Source organism: Rissa tridactyla, chromosome 8, assembly GCF_028500815.1.
Source record: "Rissa tridactyla isolate bRisTri1 chromosome 8, bRisTri1.patW.cur.20221130, whole genome shotgun sequence".
NCBI lineage: Eukaryota > Metazoa > Chordata > Aves > Charadriiformes > Laridae > Rissa > Rissa tridactyla.
The window spans coordinates 16,852,887-16,875,926 of record NC_071473.1 but is presented as its reverse complement, the minus strand read 5'-3'; the positions used below and the strand labels follow the sequence as shown (position 1 = coordinate 16,875,926).

Below are 23,040 nucleotides of genomic sequence, written 5' to 3'. Positions count from 1 at the left end.
TCCTAGTAATCGTGTAACACTTTTTTCTTTGTTTCCTAATATTACTTCAAGTGCATATTAATCATTGCTATTTTAGTTTTTGCAGAAATAGGCCTGTTCTGTGCTTCTGTTACAGAAGTTGCACAAAGGTGGGAACTTTCAGAGAAGGACTCGTGTAGCTGAAGGGAGCGTTTGAATCAGCCCGAGTTAGAAGGGAGTGCTGAGCATGGACTTCTCCGCACCGGTGCCGTCAGTCATGGTGGGGAGGATGGAGGGCTGAACAATTTAAAATCTGAAACACCTTGTGTTGACCTGTGTATTTAATAAGAAGTCTGCGGCCAGAGAACATCACGGTTAAAGTTTGTTTGTTGAGATAATTCATGTCATTGTACGTTATCTGCTGATTTTTTTCCCAGATGTGCAGTGAGTGTGGCACAGCCTTAACGGGAAGCAGTGGATCTGTCTGTTGTGTGAGCTAACTGAAGGCATTCGCATGCAAACGCTCTGTTTTGGTACAGACTGTGCATTTCATGCTGCCTTAAGCAAATGCCCACTATTAATTACCAGATTCTCAGGTGATTCTTCTTTAAAGGGTCATCCCGAACTTAAATGTTTTGTCAGCTGTTAAAATAGGGTGACAGAAAAGATGTGTGCGTTTGTGATAGGATGAGGATGAGCTCTCGCTTCTGTTACTGTGCTCCAGGAACCCCAAAATATTTAATCTGGGAACCTAATGCTACTGGTGCGGTGGTCTGCCAGTCTCTAGGCAGGTTGCTTGCCTCCTGTTTCTTCTGTCCAGATCTCTGCTCTTACAGCAAAGTAAATTACTGAGGCCTTTTGGTCAGTAAGTGTGTGCTGCCTGGTTGCCACATGCGATGTGGCAATAGTCATGTCTGTGTTGTTGACAGTAGTGGGTTGGATTTAAAGTTACTTGCAAGAGCAATGGTGTCAATAGAGAAGACACCTTGGGAAACAATTAAGAGGAAGAATGGTTATGGAGAGGCTCTGTAGGAGCAGAGGAAAGCAAAGTCGATCCATCATTTGACATTTGATGCTTCTTAGGACAGACCAGAGTGAGTGCTCTTGTTGGAATGCTTCTGCCACATGTTTTGGGGGTTATTTTAGTTTTATTCCCCTCTGGCATCTGGGAAGAGATGAGAGACTAGCTTTCTATCTGAAAGCATTTTTTGTATTTATTTCTGTTTATTAACTTTGGTACCAGGTGCATTTAGTGCATATACTACTTTGGTTTTAATAGTGGAACATTCAAGTATTCTGTGATTATTGTTTTTAAATTATTTTTTTAATGGAAAGGTAGTAGAAGTAGAGCTGAAAATAGTGGTTATTTGTAAAAGAAGCAAGTATCTTAGGTTTTTCTGGACCTTCAACACAGATTGTATTTTCATTATGAGCTCAGCAAAAGAGAGATTTGGATAAGTACAGTAGAGAGAAACTTGAGGCTGTGACATTGGGATACACAACATGCAAGTGGAACGAGAGGGTGGGAACTCAACTCGGTAAAATCAAGGAAGGATCTCAGTTTGTACTGTTCTCTTTTCAGGGAGATGAGAAAGAAGCCGGGGGGAGAACAGTTGGTCTTCCCTGTATCAGGAACATTATCCTGGATCACACACATTACTTTTGATAGAGGGGATATAGACACGTTCATTTTCCCCATCCTGACTTGTATGCCTGGTGTTAGGGCTGGTGTCAGGAGCATTTTTAAAACTGAATCAATAATACTGGTAGTGTTGCGGTGGAGGTTAGAAGAGAACTGATTTCTTTTTCATTAGCTTCTTGATTTGTTCGCTCTGTGTAATGAGCTTCAGTTTTGAAAAGTCACTTAGTTGCTGAAGTCTTACAGAAATGAATTAGGAGAGATTTTAGGAGCTTGAAGCTACTTTAATTTAAGATTACCTAGATTCTAAGCTGATAGTGTCCCTTTTGGTTATTGGGATGCACAAAATGAACCCGATGTAATTGATTTTAGAAACTGTGTTGCTGCTTAGTTGCATGTCTGTACCCCGAATGGTATTCATGTTATGGAGAATCGTGCTTTGCCAGAAAACAAAGTTGCAAAGGAAGTGTGGTAGAAGGAATGCCTCTGTCTCCTTCTCCTGATCCAGAAAATCCCAGCCACAGGAAAGCAAGAGAAGGCAGGTGTAACATCCATTTCCAAGAAATGCTAAAAGGACAATACAGGTGATTACAGATGGGTCAGCCTGCCTTCCATCACTGGGAGGATCGTGGAAGAGCTGGAGTCAATTTAGTGAAGGGCTACCAAGGAGGTCAGGGGGCTGGAGCGCTTCCCTTTGAGAAGAGGCTGAGGGGCTGGGCTACAGGACCTCCTGATGTCCCTTCCATCCTCAGCGACTCTGAGTCTGTAAGCAAGAGAGACTGTGATAATTATTCTAATGAGTTTCCTAGAGGCAGGTGCCTGGAATGCCTAAAGCTGGGGCTTGTTTCTGAATATTGATATATTTGAATTTTGACCAGTCCACTGACTTAGGAACGAGCAAATCAGACTGTGTTTCTTTCTGATCCCAAATGCAAGTAGTTCAAAAGATCAGGCAGAAAGAAATTTAGTTAAATATCCAAATCTGTTATTAAGCGAGCCATAACTTGTTGAGACTCATTCAGATGCCTGCTGTTGGATCTCTCATTTCCCCCCTCACCCTCCTCCACCCAGCCTTTAGAGTCTCCTTGGCCCAGTCAGGTCCGTCATCACTGCCTTTCTCAAACTGGTTGTTAAACATCACCTTCCGAAAAAGTGACGCTCTTCTGAAAGTTAAGGTCAGATGCATGTCAGTTTGCAGTCTTTCTGTGTGTCTTGTTACATGAAGACACTAATGTAGAGTTTCCTGACTGGAAGTCTTATTTTTTCTATGAATTTGTTGTTTAAATGCTCTAAAACATTAAATACACTAATTGTCTTTTATGAAACAATAAATTATAGAATCCTCAAACCTCGAAAGGAGGTTGGAATGGGCGGTGGTAATTGCTGACTGCACCAAACAGTATGGCTATTGAGTCGGGTTACCTGACATTGAATTTTAGGGAATGGCTGGAGCTCTGAACTGTTGAGGCTTTGTCTGCTGGGGTCTGGCATGATTGAAAGAAGCCTTACAAAACAAAATTGGGCTCACTGAAATGTAACAGCTATGTTGGCATGAAAGAAAGGCACGGTGAAAATACTGCTTGTGTACTGGTCTGCAGTGTGACTTCAGTGTCTGCTCCGTGGATGGGCAGTCAAAGTTTGGGACAGGAAAACTCCCAGTCACGTTTCAAGTGGAGAATATGCCGTTAAAAAATGGAACTGAATTTGATAGTTCTCCTCCTGTTTGCTGTGTGGTATGTTTGAGATAATAAATCACTTAAAGAAATACCTTAGAATGTTTGTCACCTCTCCACCAGGCTGAGCTGAAGGGAAAAAAATGGTGACATTGAAACAAGTTAATTGATTGAAGAAGTATAATAAGAAGGAATCTCCTGATAACAATTGCAAGTAGTCATGCAGATGAAAATGTCCTTCCTGAGAACGCAGCACAATGTTTTCTTCTAAGAAGGCTTGGAAGGAAACAACATACTTTTTTATTCTGGTTGCTGAAGGTGTTGTCCAGGAAGGCAAAAAACTGTGACATTTAAGCTTGTAAAACTGAAATTAAGAGAGAGCGTGTCTCAAGTGTGGTTATGGTCTATGTGTGAAAATAGCTGCTCAAAGAATGCAAAATTCTCAAATTGGAAAAGGAGCCCTTTGGAGGGAGTGGGGGTGTTGTAGCTGCCTAGTGCTTTTCTGTCCGTTCCGAAAGACACGTTATCTGGTTTTTTTGGCGCTCTCCTGTTAAGAGACCATTCGATTTTGTGTAACGGAGATAATGAAAGGTGTGAGATTTAGGATTGGAAGTGCCGTGTGAGAGCCGAGACACTGCGAGGTGGGTCTCCGCAGTCTTAGTCAGCTCTACTGCTTCCTGAGCACTGAAATCAGATGTATGTGCCTTATTAGTTAAGGGAATCTATCCTCTTTTAAAATAAAGACCCCTTTTTCTGTCCTGTTGCATGCTAGGTAAGCAGCAGGTTTGAGAGACGGAGCAGGTACAAAGCTCGGTAATTGGAGTGGGACTCCTCATATAGGTATTTTTTGAGCATTGCTTCAGATGAAATTTTATAATGGCAAAGGCATTTGGCTGGGTTTTTTTGTTTTTTGTTCAGGTTTTTTTTTTTTTTTAGGCTCTTGGTAGCTGCCATTGACTTTGAGAAATCGCTGAAGCATTGAGAAAGGGATCAATTATCTTCTCACGAGGGTGAGGGGACTGAGGTTACTTTTCATTTTGTGCCCAGTAGAAATGGGCCGCTTTCTTATTATGGCAGATTTTTTTATGTGTATAAATATATTTTTTGTTTTTACAACCGCCAAAACTATATCTTATCTTTATAGATTTGTTGCAGACATGCTCAAGTAGACTTTTGTTTTCTGTTGTATTTTACAGCTGTTGTAAAATGTGCCTTGTGTTGGTATTTTTAACGTACACAACTCTGATTAAAATATAAAAGCAGGAAGATTAATCATTCCTGAACATTTAAATACTCAGTGAATTTTTACATGGCCACTGTGCTAAGTTGTTTACCTGCTTTTTATTTTCCTGCTGGCAGAGCCGAAACTTTCCATGCCTCACGTTACCATATAGTCTCCTTACAGGAGCTTAAGAGTGGTAGATTATTTTAGGTTTTAAGAGGCAGTATTCCCAAATGCTTTCTGCACTCTTTTGGTAAACTGCAAAAACATTTCTAGTCCTTGGCTCTGGCAAGATTGTTCAGAGTCCAGCCAGCCAAACAAAAACATTTGAGCACTTATACTCCAACATCCCATTTTGAAATACAATTGGAAAAAACTACTCTTCTTTTTTTTAAGCCACAGCAACGTCTTCCCTCTCCACTTTTTGCCACTTCTCTGCCCCTGGCCCCACGTGTGCACACACAAATATGTACCTTTTGTTCATGAATTATTAACAATTTGAGTGCAGAAGTTTGGAAAAACACCATTTGTGGGATTTACAACAGTTGTCTGAACAGGCATTGTAAACCTTGAACTTCCCAGTGGGCTGGGGTGACAAGAGCTTCAGCCGTGGACCCTGTGTCACTACCCTTGGTCCCACGTGGGCAGATGGCTTTGGTTGTGCTTCAGGGGACCAGGACCTGGGGACTGCCTCGCTTCTGGCCAGACGGGGCTTGGTACTGAAAAAAGGCCATGGGGTTTTCATCACAGTTGGGGGGGGGGGGGGGGTTAGAGGTGGATAGAAGGTTAAAAATAGTGAAATCTTGGAAGAAGAAAAATAGAAGGAAAAAATATAGGAAGAGACACAAATTGCAGTGTGTCAAGTGGGTTGTGTGGGAAAGAGGAGGAGAGATGAAGCCATCACTGGAAGGAATGTAGTTGAAGGTACACTAGGAATTTCTGTAAAAGACAAGCTGAAAAGGTGAACTAATCAGCTGAAGGAAAAGGCAGCAAGTAAGAGAGAAATTAAAAATACTTTAATGAACCTAGCTAACAAAAATGTTAGTTTTGTTACTTCCCTGCTTGAAAGTGAATAGGAGATCTGTTCCTGAGCTGTGGTGTCTTTTGTCGTGGCCAGTGTCGTGTGAGCCTGGAAGGAGTCTTCAAGCTTATTGACTTCAGTAGATGATGGTGGAAACGTGTAGGGCCCTAAAGGACATGCTGCCGCGCATGCCTCAAACCAGGCAGAATTTAACATTTTTGTATATGTTTACTGAGGCTGTTTATGTAACTCACTGGTCATTGCAAGACATCTGAAAACTTGTATTCATTTTTCTTCAGTTATGTTGAATTGAAAATTCAAATGCTGAGGAAACGCATTGTATTTAAATGTACCGAGATGTGTCAGGAATACATCCTAGCTTTGTGACACCGGCTACATGCTCTTTGGATTTTGGTGTTTCTTTTCAATGCAGTTAGTGTGGTCCAGGCTGTCACTTGCTGAACGATCTTATGCCACTTTTGCAACCTGAGTCTCACACCAACTTTTTGTGGTTGAAGAGTGAATTAAACTATAAAACAACGAAGCTTTTGGGATGCCCTTCTTTTGAAAAGAACTTTTGTGTGCTCTAAACTGGGAAAAAATTCGGTTTGTCTGTTGCTAACTGTGAGGGACTAGGGTTTTCAGGGCTGGCTTTTGGGGGGCAAAACAAAGTTTTCACACATTTTTGTTATCTTACAGTAAAAGTGGTTGGTTTGGATCACGTTCTTGGACTGGAAAACTTTTCTGACACGTGCTGCATGTTTGAATTCATCAGCTGATGAATTCAGGCTACTCTGATGAATTGAGGCTAGTCTACTTACATGTTTATTAATACCTGTTCTTACGTCTTCAAATATATAACTTCTATTTTCACGTGAAAGTACCTATATACAGTCAAGTAACTTTCTATTTCTAGTTATGTACCAAAATAACATTGTTACACAGATGCTGCTTATGATGTGCAATAAAATATTGCAGTGAACCTGAGTTGCTCCTTTTAAAAAAAAAAAAAAAAAAAAAAAAAAAACAACTAAAAAACCCCACCACTTTTTATCAGCCTGAATGTTCCAGCCAGGCAGAGCAGTTCCTTCAAGTAGCTTAATGAAGATTTGATTGATTTATTTTGCTCATCTGGAGAGTGTGTGGATTACCTTTGTCAATATTGGACATGATAAATGAGGGCTGGGCACTTAGAGAGCAATTTGAATTATTTGAGCCGTTCAGGGATCGAGATGTGACTTGATTTGAGAGGCATTACAAGGAGAAAATGCTGAGTGTCTTTTGGGATCTTCTGAGGTAGTGGATTGTCATACAAATCAATTACTAGAAACTGATGTTGGACGTGTTTATATGTGAGATTGGGATCAAATTACTGAAGAAGTAGTTGTCTTTTGCTCAAGTTTCAAAGCCTAGCTGGAAGATGTTCTTTTGCCATGCGCAAACATAAATTACAGGGTTGAGGTAGGATTGCTGGGTGAAATGCAGCGGTTTGGGATTACGCAGGAGGTTAGAGAAGGTGATGTAATCACTCTCTTGGGAGAGTAAATCAATAGGAAAAAACAAAACCTCTAGATGTTTCTGCCGCCTTCCTTTAGCCAAAATAAGAGAAATTTAGGAGTTAGATCATCATATTCATGCAACCTTAGTTTCCGAAGATTGGTGCAATGTTTTATCAAACATTTTGTGAAAAAACTACTTACTGGCCAGTGCTGTACCCTGTATGGTTGTATGTGCACAGTATATAACCAACAACTGTGCTTTCTGAAAGGCTCTGGAGTTCATACTGCCCGGATCCTTGCTCACTTGCTGGCAATATTGAGTCTTGGGTAAAGATGTACCTTAATCATGTCATTGTTTAGGACTAGTACAAAGTAACATGGATGAATATTTTAGTTACTTGTTTGTATGCTTTTCTCACTTGTGTTTCTGTTTTAACTTGTAGATTTTGGATCTTTGTTTGACTTGGAAAACGATCTTCCTGATGAGCTGATCCCCAATGGCGAGTTGGGCCTTTTAAACAGCGGTGGGAACCTTGTTCCAGATGCAGCTTCCAAACACAAACAGCTTTCCGAACTTCTAAGGGGAGGCAGCGGCTCTTCCTTAAACCCAGGAATTGGAAATGTGAACTCAAATAGCCCTGTCCAGCAGGGAGTTGGTGGTCAAGTTCAAGGGCAGCCGAACAGTGCTAATATCGGTAATCTGGGTGCTATGGGTAAGAGCCCTTTGAACCAGGGAGACTCTTCTGCTTCGGGCCTGGCAAAGCAAGCCGCCAGCACCTCTGGACCTACCACACCTGCATCACAAACTCTGAACTCTCAAGCACAAAAACAAGTGGGGATGGTGACGAGCAGCCCTGCAACATCACAGACTGGACCTGGGATATGTATGAATACTAATTTCAGTCAGACACACCAGAGCCTTCTCAACAGTAATTCTGGTCACAGTTTAATGAATCAGCCTCAGCAAGGACAAGGGCAGGTAATGAATGGATCTCTTGGGGCAGCTGGAAGAGGAAGGGGAGCAGGAATGCAATATTCTGCCCCTGCCATGCAGGGGAATACAGGCAGTGTGCTGGCAGAGACTTTAACCCAAGTATCTCCACAGATGGCTGGTCACACCGGACTGAACACAGCACAGACAGGAGCAATGACTAAAGTATGTACATATAATTTAATATATTCTGTTTGTTGCACTTGTTTTTCCTCCATACAGGTGTTTACGAAATGCAGTAGATTGTTTTCTGGAATAGAACTAAAGAACGCGCTTTCTTTGAGTCTGTAGTTACCTGTTTCAGTCACCAGTGGTAACATGAAAGCAAGATAATTGAAACAGTATTTCTCATGTAATCAGAAATGAAAGCACTTGTTGAAAAACGTATCCTTGAAGTTAAAAGTTGGCTAGTATCTTAGCAGGGTGAATTAGAAAAGAGTAGCGTAATCCTGCAAAAAGGAGGCATATGATTACTTTTGTGCAGGCTCTCACTTTAGCTGCCAGACACCAATATCTTCTAAAGCAGTGTGAAAACTGTTAGAGAAGTATTTGTAGGTTGAAGGGAGAGGTGTAGCAATTGGTCCTCTTGTCAAGGGCCACTGCCAACAGCTGTGCAGTGAATGTTTTTCATATAGAGAGGAACTGATCTGAAAACATCAAATTTCACGTCGATTGCAGAGCTAATGCAAACTCTGTGAAAGGGAAGGGCAGTGTCTGGGCAAGAAGTCTAGTTCAGTGCTCATTGCAGATTGGGGCAGGGAATATGTACACCTGGAAGTATCGGCCTCTGTCCTGGGGTGTTACTCTGGTCCCTGCTTTGTTATAGTCAGTACTTTTTAGTTCTTTGTTTTCCAGGTGTGAGCTTAGAGAAGTGTTGTGATTGCTGCTCCTCCTGTCTTTCAGTTGGCTAGCAGTGAGCTTCATCTCTTGTCTCTGTCACTTTGATACAATTCCTTCCTGAAATTTTGATGGCAAACCCACCATGATCTGACAAATTTTTTATCTCTGATACTTCATCTATTCATACATCACTAGTCATTATCGTTGTATTTTATTAACACGTAAATGTTAATTCACTGATGTGTTAGGAATCGTGGAAAAAATATTGCATTGCCTGACATAAAAGTGTGTCATATTCTCTGAAGAAGTGCTGACATCATTGTGGAGTACTGTATAGTTAACTTTAAGTTTTTAAAATAAAAACCATAAAAAATACTCTCTCTGCAGTGAAGGGGATCCCTTTGCTTAAGGCAGAGATGCTTGTGGTCTGAGTGAAGGTCATAGCTCATGAACGTGGGTATCGTTGTCTCCAGCCTCCAGATGGGCTAAATTTGTTGTGTGGAGCAAATTGGTCTGCAGAGGAAGAAAATCACCTTATCTTTCATTTGTTTTTCTTCTGAATTTGTGGGAAGAGTAACAAATGCTGATTATCTGGCTTATTTCTATAAACTTACAGCTATCTAAGTTCTTAGGAGTAGATTTTCCTAGCCATTACACAGTTATGTGACGAAACACTCATTTTCACTGTGGACTAACTTAAGTAGAATTACCCCAAAGCAAAGGGACTTGCTTAAGGTCTTCATCTGACAGAGTATGTATGAACTTGATTGGGGAGGTGCTGTCTTGGTTTATTTTCAACAAACCCACCCCTGGTAAGGAATAGGCCAGCACTCGGACAAATTCCTTCTTTCAAGGACTTCAGTCTTAGCCTGATGCCAGCTGCCAATGCGATCGCCAGCTCAGGAAGGTGACCTGGACTTTCTCAGTTCAAGAAGTAAAGTAAAAATTAATTTGGACAAGGAATATGTTGCAAAAGAATAGTGGAAGTGTCCCTGTTACACAAATCATTAGGTAGTCCTTGTACGTAGTGCTGTGCTTGGCACTGGTGGTACATTTCCAAAAAATTAGAGCAAAATCAGTGCTTTTAGAAGTCCTTGGACACAAAGTTGTCTGTAGAAACTGAAAAGCTAAGGCCGTTTAGTGACAGACAATAAGTAATAAAATGGTGTCTCTGTGAAGGTGCTAGCGCTTAAAAGAAAGCAGTTTTAAAAACTTGTCCAACTTGAAAGAATAGAAATTTGGTGTTTTCCAGGGCTTCGTCTCATGCTGAACAAGAGCATTGCATGTTTTTTTGGCATTTTTTGTTTGTTTGCAGTTGGTTTTTTTTAAGTTTTTCTTTCCTTGTGTCTTAATTTTCTCTTGGTAAAAGAGCCAGTGAGCCCAGTATTTTGTGTTTCCATTTTGGAACAAATTACTTGCTCCCTGATTTTTCTCCTGATAAACAGAAGCGTTCTCCGTTTTTGCCATTCTTTTTAATAGGCATTTGAGGATTGGCATCCTCTTCCAGGCTCTTCCCATCCCCAGTTTAGTGTCCTAATAGGATTATCAGCCGTGATTGTGTGCTAGCTTTTTTTCTTCTTGATGCTCCAGTTGTGATGAAAGCTTTTAAGAAAAATAAAGAAACGTTTTGGTGAGTTTCTGTTCTTTTGAAACTGCAGTTTCTGCTGAAGGAGAATGTGGGTTAGTTTGTTTTTTCACCTCCTGTTCCCTGATGTTTACGACTTGATGTATACAGCTTAAAAGACTGGAAGAGCAGCAATAAAAGTGGTGAGGCAGCTGATCTACCTAATAGTGAATGTGCTCAACTTGACTTAATGGCTTAAAATGTAGCTGCCATCAGGCTTGAAGAACTGTAGCAAGGCTGGAAGCAAAGTTGGTGACTGTAGCACCATATCCTAAGGGAAAGAAGGAGGTGTGAAATAGAAATGCAGAAAAAATCTAAAAGAACTTTTTATACCAAGATTTTCTCATGTTTAAAATAAGTGATGTGCATCACTGATTAACCTCATTCAAGTATGGCTCAGAAGCCCATTTTTCTCAATTAAGTGTGTTTCTGTGCAATGTGTAGCACTCATGACACTTTATGGTCTGGGACCAGTTTTGTTGGGCAAGACCTTGTTTCCTTGATGATGTGTTCTAATCCTTTTTTAGTAAATGACTGATCAGGGAAAATCCATTGCTTTTTCTGTTTCTCTTTCTTGTGCTATGTTATTACAAGCATTCTTACTAGTAAGAGAAAAAGAAGGGGAAAAAGAAAGTTCAGAATCTAATGATCCCTTCACCTTGCTCTCAGAAATAACTGGGATTCATTTCATCTGGAGCATCGTAAGCCAATATTGTTAATTTTGAGCTGGACTTGCCATTAAGGCAGCCCCTGAAAGAATGAAAAGTACATCAGAAATGAGCATGGTAACTCAAACTCATGATCACGTGCTTGTATAAGCTGAAGGTGGTGGATAAACCTCACCCCCTAATTGGTTGAAAAGGGAATGAGAAATAGCCGATTCTCAATGTCAGAGGGCCATAAGGTGCTGACATCAAGACAAATGTTTTTCTATTGGCAGTGAAAGTTTAAAGCAAAATACATCCTCAGTCTATAGGGACATGAGCGAAGGATTTAGTAGATTCCATATGATCCTCCAGAAGAAGCAACCTGTCAGTACAAGTTAAACAGTAGCTATTAAAGTCATAGTCGTGTTTTCTTGGGAGTGTGTAACGTGTTCTTGATAGCCTAGAATATTTTTAGAAATAGGGACTAGAGTAGTCCCTGAGAAGGTTTTGTGAATTTAAAGATACAACAACTTACTATAGCAAGGATTTGAATTCTTCATTGGCCATGGCTGTGCAATTTGCATGTTCGGTTTTATGTTGAGTTTGTGTTTTTAATTTTACTTTGTGTTTTTGACTTGTCTGGGATCCTCTGGAAACCTTTCCCTCCTGTGTTACTGTATATGTATCTGCTCCATTCACTACCAGACTCCTTTCCTGTGACAAGTTTGCTTGTAACTGTGGCATTGTGGCCCTGTTTTCTTTGACGACACTACAAAGATAGTTTTCATTAGACTGGGTTGAAGTTCTTTTAAGAAACATGGTTAAAAGAGCAGAAGGATTCTTCTTTGAACAATTATCATTTGTTGGGGTAGAAGAACAGATCATCTTGTCACAGTAATTTCCAGTAGGAGCAGAATATTCCTTTTGTGTTGCACCATGCTTTTTTGGAAAGTCCATTAAGTCCAGAAAACGTATTCAAGCCATCTAGAAAATCTTTATAAATTAGACTTGTTTTTTAAGATTGTTGGTTGTCAAACACTTTAAGCAGTAGCAAAGCTAAGCAGATGGTCTATCGCTTCCATAGAAATGAGCACTTCATTCCAAGCTTGCTCTGTGCCTAATACTCTCCAGTGAGAGTTCATCCCTTTCAAATAAAGGAGATGAAGCCTTCATATAGTTCATTGTTGCTGTCTGCCACATGAGCGTGAAGTTCTGTTTCCGTAGGTCAGATGTTATATAGTCTCTTGCTGAGATGCATTCCCCTCTTCCTAATACTGCTATCAAAGCTTGTGGAAAATCCGAAGAAAATTTTGGGAAGTTCCCATTTATTTGGAATGGTTCTCAGACTTCTTTTTTGTACTCTCAAGAGTTTCAGACAGTGATTCACCTATTTAGTACTTTTGCTCTTTCCCTTAAGACGTAGTAAAGTCCCATTGAGATAAGTAGAACTCTTGAGTGGTTGTGTTTTGGTTTTTTGTTTTTTTTATATGTTTCCAAGGTGTATTGCCTCCTTACACGATTCTGTAAAAAGGATTGCCTTTTTGTCAGTAACTTCAGAGCCATATCACTCAAAGATATGCTGGTACCCAGCAGCAGAAACTTGGGAAAAAAAATCCTGGAGTTGTGTGTGGCTGATAATCTACAGAAGCCATTGATTTTAACCCGCAGTGAAACTGTACCTTGCCAGGGGTTCCTTTCAAAGTGTTCTCTGTGGGACTAGTAAACCCACCTCAAGGTTAGTTTTCTTTCTGAGAGGTGCAGTTTAATCAAATGTGTTATTGGGCTCTGTACACCCAGTAAAAGGATGTAATTGTTTGGTCAGATCTCGGTCTGAATCTATACAGAAATCAGGAGAAAATGGTGGTTTATTTTTCCAACATTATTGGGGTTTTTTTTTTTTTGTAAAATGCCTTTTCAAGGTTGTAGATTTTAAAGTAACCTCATTCTACATATTTTGAAAACTCTAAAGGAAAATATTTGTATTGATATAAACTAGAACCTGCCTGGCAGGGAGAAACTGATAGAAAAGCTGTTCTGGCTGGCAGATCTTCCAATGTAGTATTTCAGGAAATGATATGGTAGTAATGAGTTTAGACAGAGTTCGAAGTGCTGTGTACAAGTGATGAGTTTTCCTTACTGGTGCATTTATTGTATTTAACTGGAAGTTGGTACCAGTAGTTGGATTGGCACCAAAATCTTACAGGTTCAAAACACCACTAACTGCAAAAATAGACCTAATATGCTGGACTTCTGCATCGGAATTCAGAGCAATCTTTCTCTTAACTATATTGGCCTAAATAATTTGAATAGTGCATGTTTTCAACTTTGTTTTAGTCAAAATAACCACATGGCAGTGCATGTTGCAGTAGGAGAAATTTTAGATCAAAGGGGAGGAACTCTTACCAGAAGTGAACTTTAGAAAACAGGAAAACCATTTTTTATGTCGACCAAGAGAATAACCAGTTGTCTCATTTTTTTTTTTTTTTACTGTTGAGCTATAAAAGAACTGAATTCTGTTATTTGTTGTTTCTGGGCTGGGTGTACGTATAATATATGTGCCTTTGACAAGCACGTTCACAGTTTTGCTCCCTGTAGTTGTTCACTGAGTGGTGTTTTGGTGTTGGATATTAATCTCGAGTAAATTTAATAAGAGAGTGAACTACTTTAAAGAGGAAGAATTCTGATACAAGACTTCAGTTGTGCATGTAGTTACGTTGCTCGACTTGATGTTTTGAGGAATCTGTACTAAGGAAAATTTGTGGTGAGAAAAAAATGAAGCAAACTATTTAAACAGATTACCCAGTTGACATTGCTAAGTACCAGATTTAGATATGCTTGCTGATTGTGAATTAAGTCAGCTGAAGATGTTCTCATTCCTTTGCAGTTCTGTGTGTTTTAGCAAACTGCTGGTGCAGTTTGTTTCTCCGGTGACTCTCAATCTGTCTGAGTCTGTCTGAATTGTTTTAACAGGACTTGCAGTTAATTTGCTTCTCATCCCCTAAGTTGTCCGTACGATGCTGCCAAGCTGACTGTCTCCTAGCAGACTGTGCCTCTGGCAATCACAAGTAGCCAGGCCAAATCACATTCCACATAATGCCGCTTCCCAGTTTCAGGGGACTCTTAATAATATTACAGACTTGACCGTAGTTGCTTGGTTCTCTGTTGAATAACTATCACCAAAACAGCGTTTTTACTGAGAAGAGACATATGTGCTTTTATAATACTACAAACAGAAGAAGGATATAAATATATGGAGACGCGTAACAGAAAAAGTCGCTGACTCGTAGTAAAATTAAAATATCTGTAAGGCAGTTTTGTTTTGAAACACTACCATGCAAAGCGGTACTCCACAGATGAGTTTACTCTGATACACTGAAGAGATTTGGTGACTTAAAAAGCTCGCTTACCACAACTGTTACTCCTGGCACCTGAAATTGAGTTGTTTCCTATTTCTGGTACATGAGTTAAATTCCATTTGCAGTTGTGCAATGTCATTGAAGATCTTTGAAGCGATAGTCACTTGGCTCGTGTCTTCTGCTTAAGCAGGTATCTGGGTTCAGTTTGGCTCTAGTGCTGCGAGGTAAATGCAGCAAGAAGCGGAACAGTCAGCCTTCACGGGGCTTCCCTTCCTTCTGCTTCCAATTCGGGCAGTTACAAAGTCCGTCTCTGTTAACTTGCATTGGCTTAGCATCCAGCTGACAAAAATGTAATGTTTATGGTATCTTTTCAGAGTAGAATTGTGCCATTATCTTCTACTCTGGTAACACAACACAAACGTTAAGGATTTTTCATTAACTCTAAATCATATTGGTTACCGTCTTGCAATTCTTCGATTTTTTTATTGTTGGAATGGGGTTTATTTCTAAGTAGTGTATCTGAAAGAAGGATTTGGAAGTGAACCTAATGGGTCCACCAGGTTTTTTTGGAAGCCACAGATTAAAAGCAAGATTTCCAGTGTTGTTTCAGAAGGCTTATTAAAATGACAAAATAAGCTTCCAAGTCCTTACTAAAAGATGTGACTGAAATTATTTCTTTCTAGTTTTTAGGCTGTTTTCACATGCCTTCCTGCTGCTGTTTGTAGTTTGGGGTTTTTTTTAGTACACAGGTGAAAAATGACTCAGATGTTGAGAGGAAGGAGAACCTGCCAACTTAAAATGTTGGTGTGTAGAAGTTATGAAATACCTGGTTACTTCAGTCAGAGGGAAATGTCTTTGTCGTAGTAGTTTTCCTAATAGAGTCTGATCATGCATATAGATACTATTGCACGGGAGCGTTTCTGCTGACAAAAGCTTTTAGCAAGTCTCTAAACTTCTCCTTACTTAAAAGGTAAACTTAGCATTTGTACTTGACAATGAGCTGTGATTATATTGGGAATCCTATAGTTGGAAGTACATACAGAAATGTGTCAAAACACCTGGTATTATGGTCTGAAAACTAAATGCTGGTCGTCTCTTTCCTTAGAAAAAGAAGGCAATGCAGGAAACTTGGAAAATTACATATAGGATGATACACGGTGCCAACCTCCCTAAGAAACGGATCTGGAGTGGGGAGGTGATTCTCTGTCTGTGGCTTCCACAAGTGAAAGTACAGATGGGACAGGTTCCGCTGTCAGACAAAAATATAACATTATGTTTGAAAGGTGCGCTTTGGAATTTTGAAATCCCCTCACTTAGCTAAACAGCTTGAAATTTCAATACAAGAGGCTACACAGAGTATGCCCAAGTCCGCTTTATAGCGGGCGGGCTATTTTTAACCTTTATTTAAAGATTAACTTTTAAAGTAGAAAAGGTGTTTCATTACACACTTTAGCCCACATCTCAAAAAAAGCCTAAATTCTTAGCACATTTGCTAGTTCATTTTGCAGGGCCCCGAGTATAAGTAATGGCAAAATAGGATCGCTTTTTCCTTTCTTCCTGTGGATGTTTGGAGGAAGTACCTGTTGTTTGGAAGCCTTAAGTCCATTTGTGTGGGTGGCATCGATAGTTCGACTGCTGCACCTTTGTCTATCGGCTATGAATTGCACATGCTCATTTTTCCTTCCCACTTCTTCCTCGCCACTACAGTAAAGAATATTTACTCCAGAAATTGCCCTGACTGGGGGGAGATGTAGCATACTAAGTTTATTATTTGTGTTTTAACTGTTTATATGTAATCTCAGTAAGGGTTTTAATTCTAAAACCAGAAATACGTTGCAGAATTGCGATTTAGATGGATGAGGACTTGATTTTTGAACTCCTGAAGCTACAAGAAGTACCTCTAAGTAGCGTCTGGAAATGTTAGTACTGGAAATGTTCTAAAGATCCTCGAGCCCCAAAGTGATGGTTGTATTCTTTGGTATGAGTACGTACAAATCTGCTTTAAGTTTGGCAAATAAGAAGCATACTGTGCCATAAAAGGGGTTCAGTAGTGCCTTTGGTTTAGGATGAATCATAATGAAAATACAGCACGTTAAATGTAGGAACATCCTTGCCAAAATGTCTATGAAATAGACTTTTAGAAAAGAGAAGTAAATAGATTATTTAGCAGCCTCTGAGAGATGCTGCTGTTTTGGGGCTGAAAAGTTTTGTGTTTTCAGAGGGACTGCAGCATAATGCTGTCCTATCTGTAGGGTATTCTTTCTGGGTTTTTTTTAAAGCTTTTTTTAAAAACAAATAAACAAAAAACAAGTGCCCTTTGAAACTTTTGGCAAACTGACTAAATTAAATAACTGCCTTTGCTATGGGAGGATCTTTGTACCCTGGACGTGGAAAAGCGTTGGAACGCCATGAGTCAAAGATGGGATTTCACTCTTGGAATGAGCAGTGTTTGTTTCCTTAGTCTGATACTGGGCGCCTTGGGTTAAAATACAATTTCTGGATAGTACAGTGTGCAGGCTGCTTTCAGTGAGAAGCATGTCTGTATAGGCCTGTTTTCTTCCCAGTGTTCCATTTTAAGCACGTGTTTAAAGACGACCATCGTACCTTGTTGAAAAACCTGTTGAGAAGTCTCTTGATAGCTTCATGTGAATTGTTAAATCTTCGAGCAGAGCATGTTGCTACAGAAAGGCTGGAGATTTCGAGGTAGCTCTTCAAGTCAGTGTGGTGTTTCAAAATAAACATATTTGGCTCTTAAAGTTATTTAAAAATTATTTCAACAGTGTAAATTATTTATAGTGATGTTTCTCCTTAGTTACTGTTAATGCCAGGTAATGATATTTTTGCTAAGTGGTTGTTTTCAGCAAGCTATATTGATTTTTTTATTTTTTTTTTAATGTAACCTCTAGTGTAAATTTGTTTCTTGTCTATTAGACACCCCCCCACACCCCAGTTCTGGATTGAAATAGAATAATTGCTTCTTTTGAAACACAATGTCTCCCTTCAGTGTGTCTGCTTTTCCTTTAGGATTCCTGTCTGCTGAGGAAAGTACATCCCGTAGAGAAAGGAAACAGAGTTACCTTTTTTCATTGTATTTTTGAGACACCTTTTCTGTTGCTGTTTTCTCTGTAGAGTTACTATTGCCTTTTCCCCCACCTCTGTAGAACATCTTAGCACACAGACTGCCTGATAATGTATCTTTGGCCGCCTTCTGGGAGAAAAATGGGAAAGAATCTCTTAAAATAGTGCTACTGTTTTTCTTACCAAACTAGTTTATTCCTTATAATATTAAATTTTTGCAGCGTGATGCACTCTGCTTTTACTTGGCTGTCTCCAGCCAACTATAGGAACTTTGGAACTGCTGAGGTGCCAGCAGATGCATCTCTCAATTCTTTTGTGGCCTGTTGGGCCCATCTTGAAGGGTCAATATCTAGGTACAGAAAATAAAGGAAGAAGCATGGACTTTGTGTTGAGATTTGCTGTTGGTTTAGAAACCTGCATTTAGCTTGATGGTGATGAAGTATAGCAATTGGGGGAGGACAGGGATATTTGAGTGTCTCAAAATCCTCTCTTTTAAGTGTTGTTGAATTACTGTTTGTGTCCAGACTAGATTTTCTTTATGAAACAAACCTTTGAAACATCTTCAGTTAATTGTGCGGTTCAGGTTAACTTTCTGTTCTTCTGCAGTAAGAATAGCTCGTGTTTATCTGTAGAAAGCCACTTTTTCTGCTTGGCACTCATGAAAGCTCTTGAAGCAATTGGAATACATTGATCAATTGTGGCTAATTATCCATTAGAGCTTTGAAGTTTTTATTTGCGGAGGTTACACTTCTTACAAAGTAAGCCTTCTGAGCTTTATTTTTGATTTGTAAGTACAACAGTGATGCGCAGTGCAGAAATTACTTTGATTCTTCCTATAGTGTATTCTGTTGTATCAACACTCAGACTTGTGCAAAATTTTGGAGACATTTTCTTTCTTTAGGCATGTATACAGTGCAAGCATATAATTATTTTTTTCACTGAAAAAGGTTAATTTCTAGCTAAATGTATTAAAAGAGTTTGTTCTCTATATATCCAATCATTTGTAAAGAGCGTTTTCTCACGAAATTCTGTGTTCTGTATTTCAGTAATTATGCAGAAACATTTGTACATTTTTAAAGTGGTCTTGTTGCCTTGGAATACCTGAATTTGTTTTTGACCTCCATGCAATGCTTGGAAGAGAATTTCAAATCTTATTACAAGTGGTAATAAAACACCTGGCTTCCTCTTAATGGGATTTTAGAAATTTTATTTCTAGCTTTACACAGTCTTTCGTCCTGTAATAAAGGATGAAGTAAATTACAATTATTCCTGAGCATTTGAGTATTTTTCTTCGAGGTAGTTCACTACCGAAGAGCAAGGCGCTCGAAATGCTCCATGAATCTGTTGCAGTGGGCTTTTGTTAGAGCAGTGATCTTAAAGAGGTGGGAGAGTGGAGGCTTCCAGCACCAGATAGGCTTCCTCCGAACGCTTCTAGCCAGGTCATCATTTAATTCTCAAAACTGATTCTTGAAATGTTGATTTTTAAAGGCATTCTTGTTACGCACTGACTTTAGAAGTGAGTATTTTTAAATTAGTATCTTTGTCAAATTGCCCAGTCTGCAGATTGGTTTAGGTGAGGAGCTCTCACCTCAGCTGAGATAATAGGATTGCCACTATTCTTGTGCTGAAACTGAATTCACTTTTTTTTTTTTTTTTTTGGTAATGCCACTGGCTTGCTGCCATAGAATGATTAATCTTTTCCTTGCTTCTCCATCTGTCCCTCTGGCATATACATACCAAGCACCATGGTGACTTTCTTTTGGAACACTTTACTATAGGATGAAATAGTAATTAGTAGAGACTTACTTTTTTTTTTTGTCAGTAAACAGATACAAGATGATGCCAACATAGTAAAGAAAGCCTGTCTTTCCCACTCCACAAATGAACATAAATTCCTAATGGACTTGTCTTTTACGCTTCTCTGAGATCCTTAATCGGTTAGGTGGACCTTGCTTCGTGTCAGAGATTTGTATTTCATACCAGAGGGAGATAAGAGTCCAAAGTGCGAAGTCCTCAGCGTGTGCCTGGCTGCAGAGCTGCTCTTTCGTACTGAGGGTGCAAGCACAACGGTGGATCCAAGTGATGGCCATAGCACACCGGGACCGAGGAGGGATTAACTCCAGGTGGTTGATGCCAGATCATAGTAGCTCTGGAACTCGTGCATGTTAAACTCCTCTGGGAACCGGTGGTGAAGTGGTGCAGATGGCAAAGCATAGGTCACCATCTCTCATTGAGTTACCACACTGGAAAGCAGAAATAAGTCTTTCGAAAGCAGTTCTGTCCCCTTTTGTTGTTGTTTACTAACAGTATTAAAAGCAGCTGAATTGTCCGTCGGTCTGAATTTCTGTTGTTCCTCCATTACTTAGAGCAGATCTGCTCTTGCATTTACAGTACTGTGTATACTTTAATTGATAACTTCTGAACATTTGAGAAACCTGACTGCTCGATTTCCTTGTCTTGAGAGAAAGATAAGAAAAATCAAAAGGAAGAAAGTTAAGGTGATTTAAGCCAAGCAAGGTGACACACTTCTTGGTAGAAAAAAAGATTTCAATGGATGGGAGGAGAGAAGGGGGACAAAATGCTGAGCTTTATAACCAAGTTGTGTCTTGAAAGCCCTTTTTTCCAAGTAGGTATAGTAATTTGACAGGGGATTTGGAGGCTTAGTACAGTAATGGAGTATTAAGTGACTGGTTTTGGTGATGCCCATAGAAGAGGAAAATAAAGAATGCATGATTTGGTGGCAACAAGTACAGAAGTTCTGAATCATCCCTGTCCTGTAGTGACTTAAAACAGTGATAGCTTGGAGGCAGGAGCAGTAAACCATTTCTGTGTACCCAATCATCGTGTTCATGCTGAACCCAAAGGATGCTTCTTGGATCTGTAGGTCATAGTGGGAAGTGCAGAATTTCCATTTCATGCCAACTCGTTCTTTTTAGAGGGGGGGAGGGGGGAAGAGAGAGAGAGAGAAGTGTCCCCAACACATTGGTGATTTAATAGGGGATTTTGGTTGAAGCATGTGAGATGCTGAGTAGCATCTAGAGCAGAGGCTCTAGAAGGGTTGGATTATTTATGCGCAGTCGCTCTGTCAACCTGTGGCTGCTGATTATGGTATAACTCGAAAGTTACAGCTCAGGCATTCAGAAAACTGAATTTCAAAAGGAAGAACTAGTTATTGTCTCCTCAGCATTTAGTATGTTATTTCGCACTGGATTGTTTCAGTGATACAACAGGAGGAAGTAGGGGGAACATCCTTTCCTTGCAAATAGAAGGGATTTAGAAGAAAGCAGTAGTGGGTGACAAATATGTCTTACTAGAGCATTTCATACTGTTGAACAGGCAAGCTCTCACGTATGCAACTCTTCAACACTACTATTAGTTTGTGAAGATCTGGCCTTTTACCAAAACAGATCATATCTAGGATGCCTCTGCTCTCTCTTCTTAATTATGACAGGCATGTTCTGTTCTCTGAAATTATTTAAATTATTAATCTGGGGTTTACAGTTAAATTGATTTTAGCTTTTGTACCATAGACTTAAGTCCAGAATAATATAAGGATAGTAGCGGCTCACTAAAAGGTTGTCTTTATGTCTTCCTCCTATAAATATTTTGCCAGATTCAGCGGTATGGGAATAATTTGGTGGGGGAAAAAAGGCTCTGCCTTTCCTATTTTTCTATTGCCAAAACAGATCTGAGAGTGGCATAACCAGTAGATTGGCTGCGTGTTCTCACACTGCCGCTCTGGAGGCTGTAGTTTTCACCGCACCCTTCCCCAAGGGTCTTCTAAACCATTTCCTATCGTGCTTTCAGCTCCCTCCCGTGTCCTCAGATAATCTTTTTGAGGTGCTGACAGGACAAGGCTGGCAATAATGGTGGCTCATTCCGAGCCCTGGATACGCTGTCTGCTGCGAAACACAGTGGGGAACGGCAGAGGTCTTTGTGCCTTTTCTTCATGGAGATATTAATCTGAGTGTCATAATCTACCCCTCTGTCTCTCTAGTCGGCAATCTTAGGAACTTAATTTTATCTGTGAGAGCTTTAACAAAAATGGGTCAAATTGACCAGTGATTTCCAAAGTGATTAGAGAAAAATTGATTTGAGGAAGGGGGAGGAGATGGGATACTGATTGTCACAGCGCCCTTGTTTAAGCCCTGTTTCTTTAGGATACCTAGCTAACAACAGAACTGTTTTTGTGATCCTGCAATCAGCATCAGTCTGAAGAGGCAACTTAATTGCTGCTGGATTGAGTGACTGAATGAAATTCTGTCTTGCAGTCCACCCTGTCTCTGATCTCGTGTCGTGAGGAGGGCGATCATCTCAAGCTGCTCTTAGCCATGCTTGGTCTAATACGGTTCTGCGGTGCAGGGGGGGATACAGTAGTTTGATGCAGTTTTTGGCTTCTGTTCTGCACCTCTACTTTCTTGGACTTTTGATACTTGTCTCTGGGTTTGGTTAATGGACTTGTCAGCTTGGTCAAGGTCTTAGATCATTTTTGTTTCCTGAGATGACTTTTTCTTCTCACCTTTCTGTGTTGTCGCTAGACAAGCAGAACGGAACTTCTACTTCCCTTTCTATTATCAGGTACCATTTTATAAAGAATTAAGCGTATAAAAGTGATACAATGTCAGGCGTGATACCTCTGATTATAGGTCTTATGGCTTTTGTGAATTAATTCCTGTTGATGAGTAGAAGCACACGCTATTTAGATAAAAAATTATATTAATCTTGAGAATTTCAGTGATATTTGCTCACTTAGATTTTTTTTTTTCTCATTTTTGCTTTGCAGCTATAGAGCTTCAGCTCTTACTTGTTGATAGGTCTTTGCTAAATAGACAGTATTTGTGTTACCACCTTTCTATTCCCGGAATCAGTACATTAGGATGACTTCAGTCCTTGCCTCAATAAGATGATCAAATTAATAAGCTTAAATAGCAAGCTAAATAAATTAGGCTATTAGATTGCAATTAGATTGTCCATTGTACCCATGCCTTTTAGTCCTTTAAATAGTTCTTGAGGCCTCTCTGAGTCCTGTCATTTTTATGTATCGTTCACGAAGAACTAATGCAGCATGATTGTCATCATTATAGCAGTATTCACATCAAGCCAAATGCATAAAGATGTCGCTTTACACTTAACCCAGTTGTCCTTTCATAACTCCTGTCATATTGAGAGCTGAGATTTGTTGTTCAAGCGGTTTGCAGATTCACAGCTTTCGAAGTCCAGCCAAGCCCGTCTAGCTTGCTTCCTTTCCTTCTAGGACTGTTCTCTAGTTAAAAATCTAGTAGGTACCAAATTGAATATTAAACATAACTATTTTTAGGTTACACGATTGGATCATAATCAGATTACTTCAGCTGGGCTTATTTTCCACTGAACCCATGCTGCTTTGAGTTCTTTGATTCTCATATCAACCTTTTCTTTTTTCTCCACCCCCTCCACCCCACCCCCCCCCGCCCCCCCCGTTGTCAGGCTAATCCACATCTGGGAGTATTGGT

The 23,040-nt window shown here is 39.9% G+C and overlaps 1 protein-coding gene across 7 annotated transcripts in view; it reads left to right on the top strand.

Annotated features, from left to right (window-relative positions):
• The window catches only part of CREBBP (CREB binding protein), a 96,662-nt gene that overhangs the window by 6,933 nt on the left and 66,689 nt on the right, over positions 1-23,040 (top strand). For 6 of the 7 annotated variants that reach the window (XM_054213262.1, XM_054213263.1, XM_054213260.1 and 3 more), the window contains exon 2: positions 7,456-8,168. In XM_054213262.1, coding sequence (XP_054069237.1) covers positions 7,456-8,168 — 713 coding nt within the window. The remainder of the gene's footprint in view (positions 1-7,455; positions 8,169-23,040) is intronic. The other variant, XM_054213264.1, reaches the window with a different exon arrangement.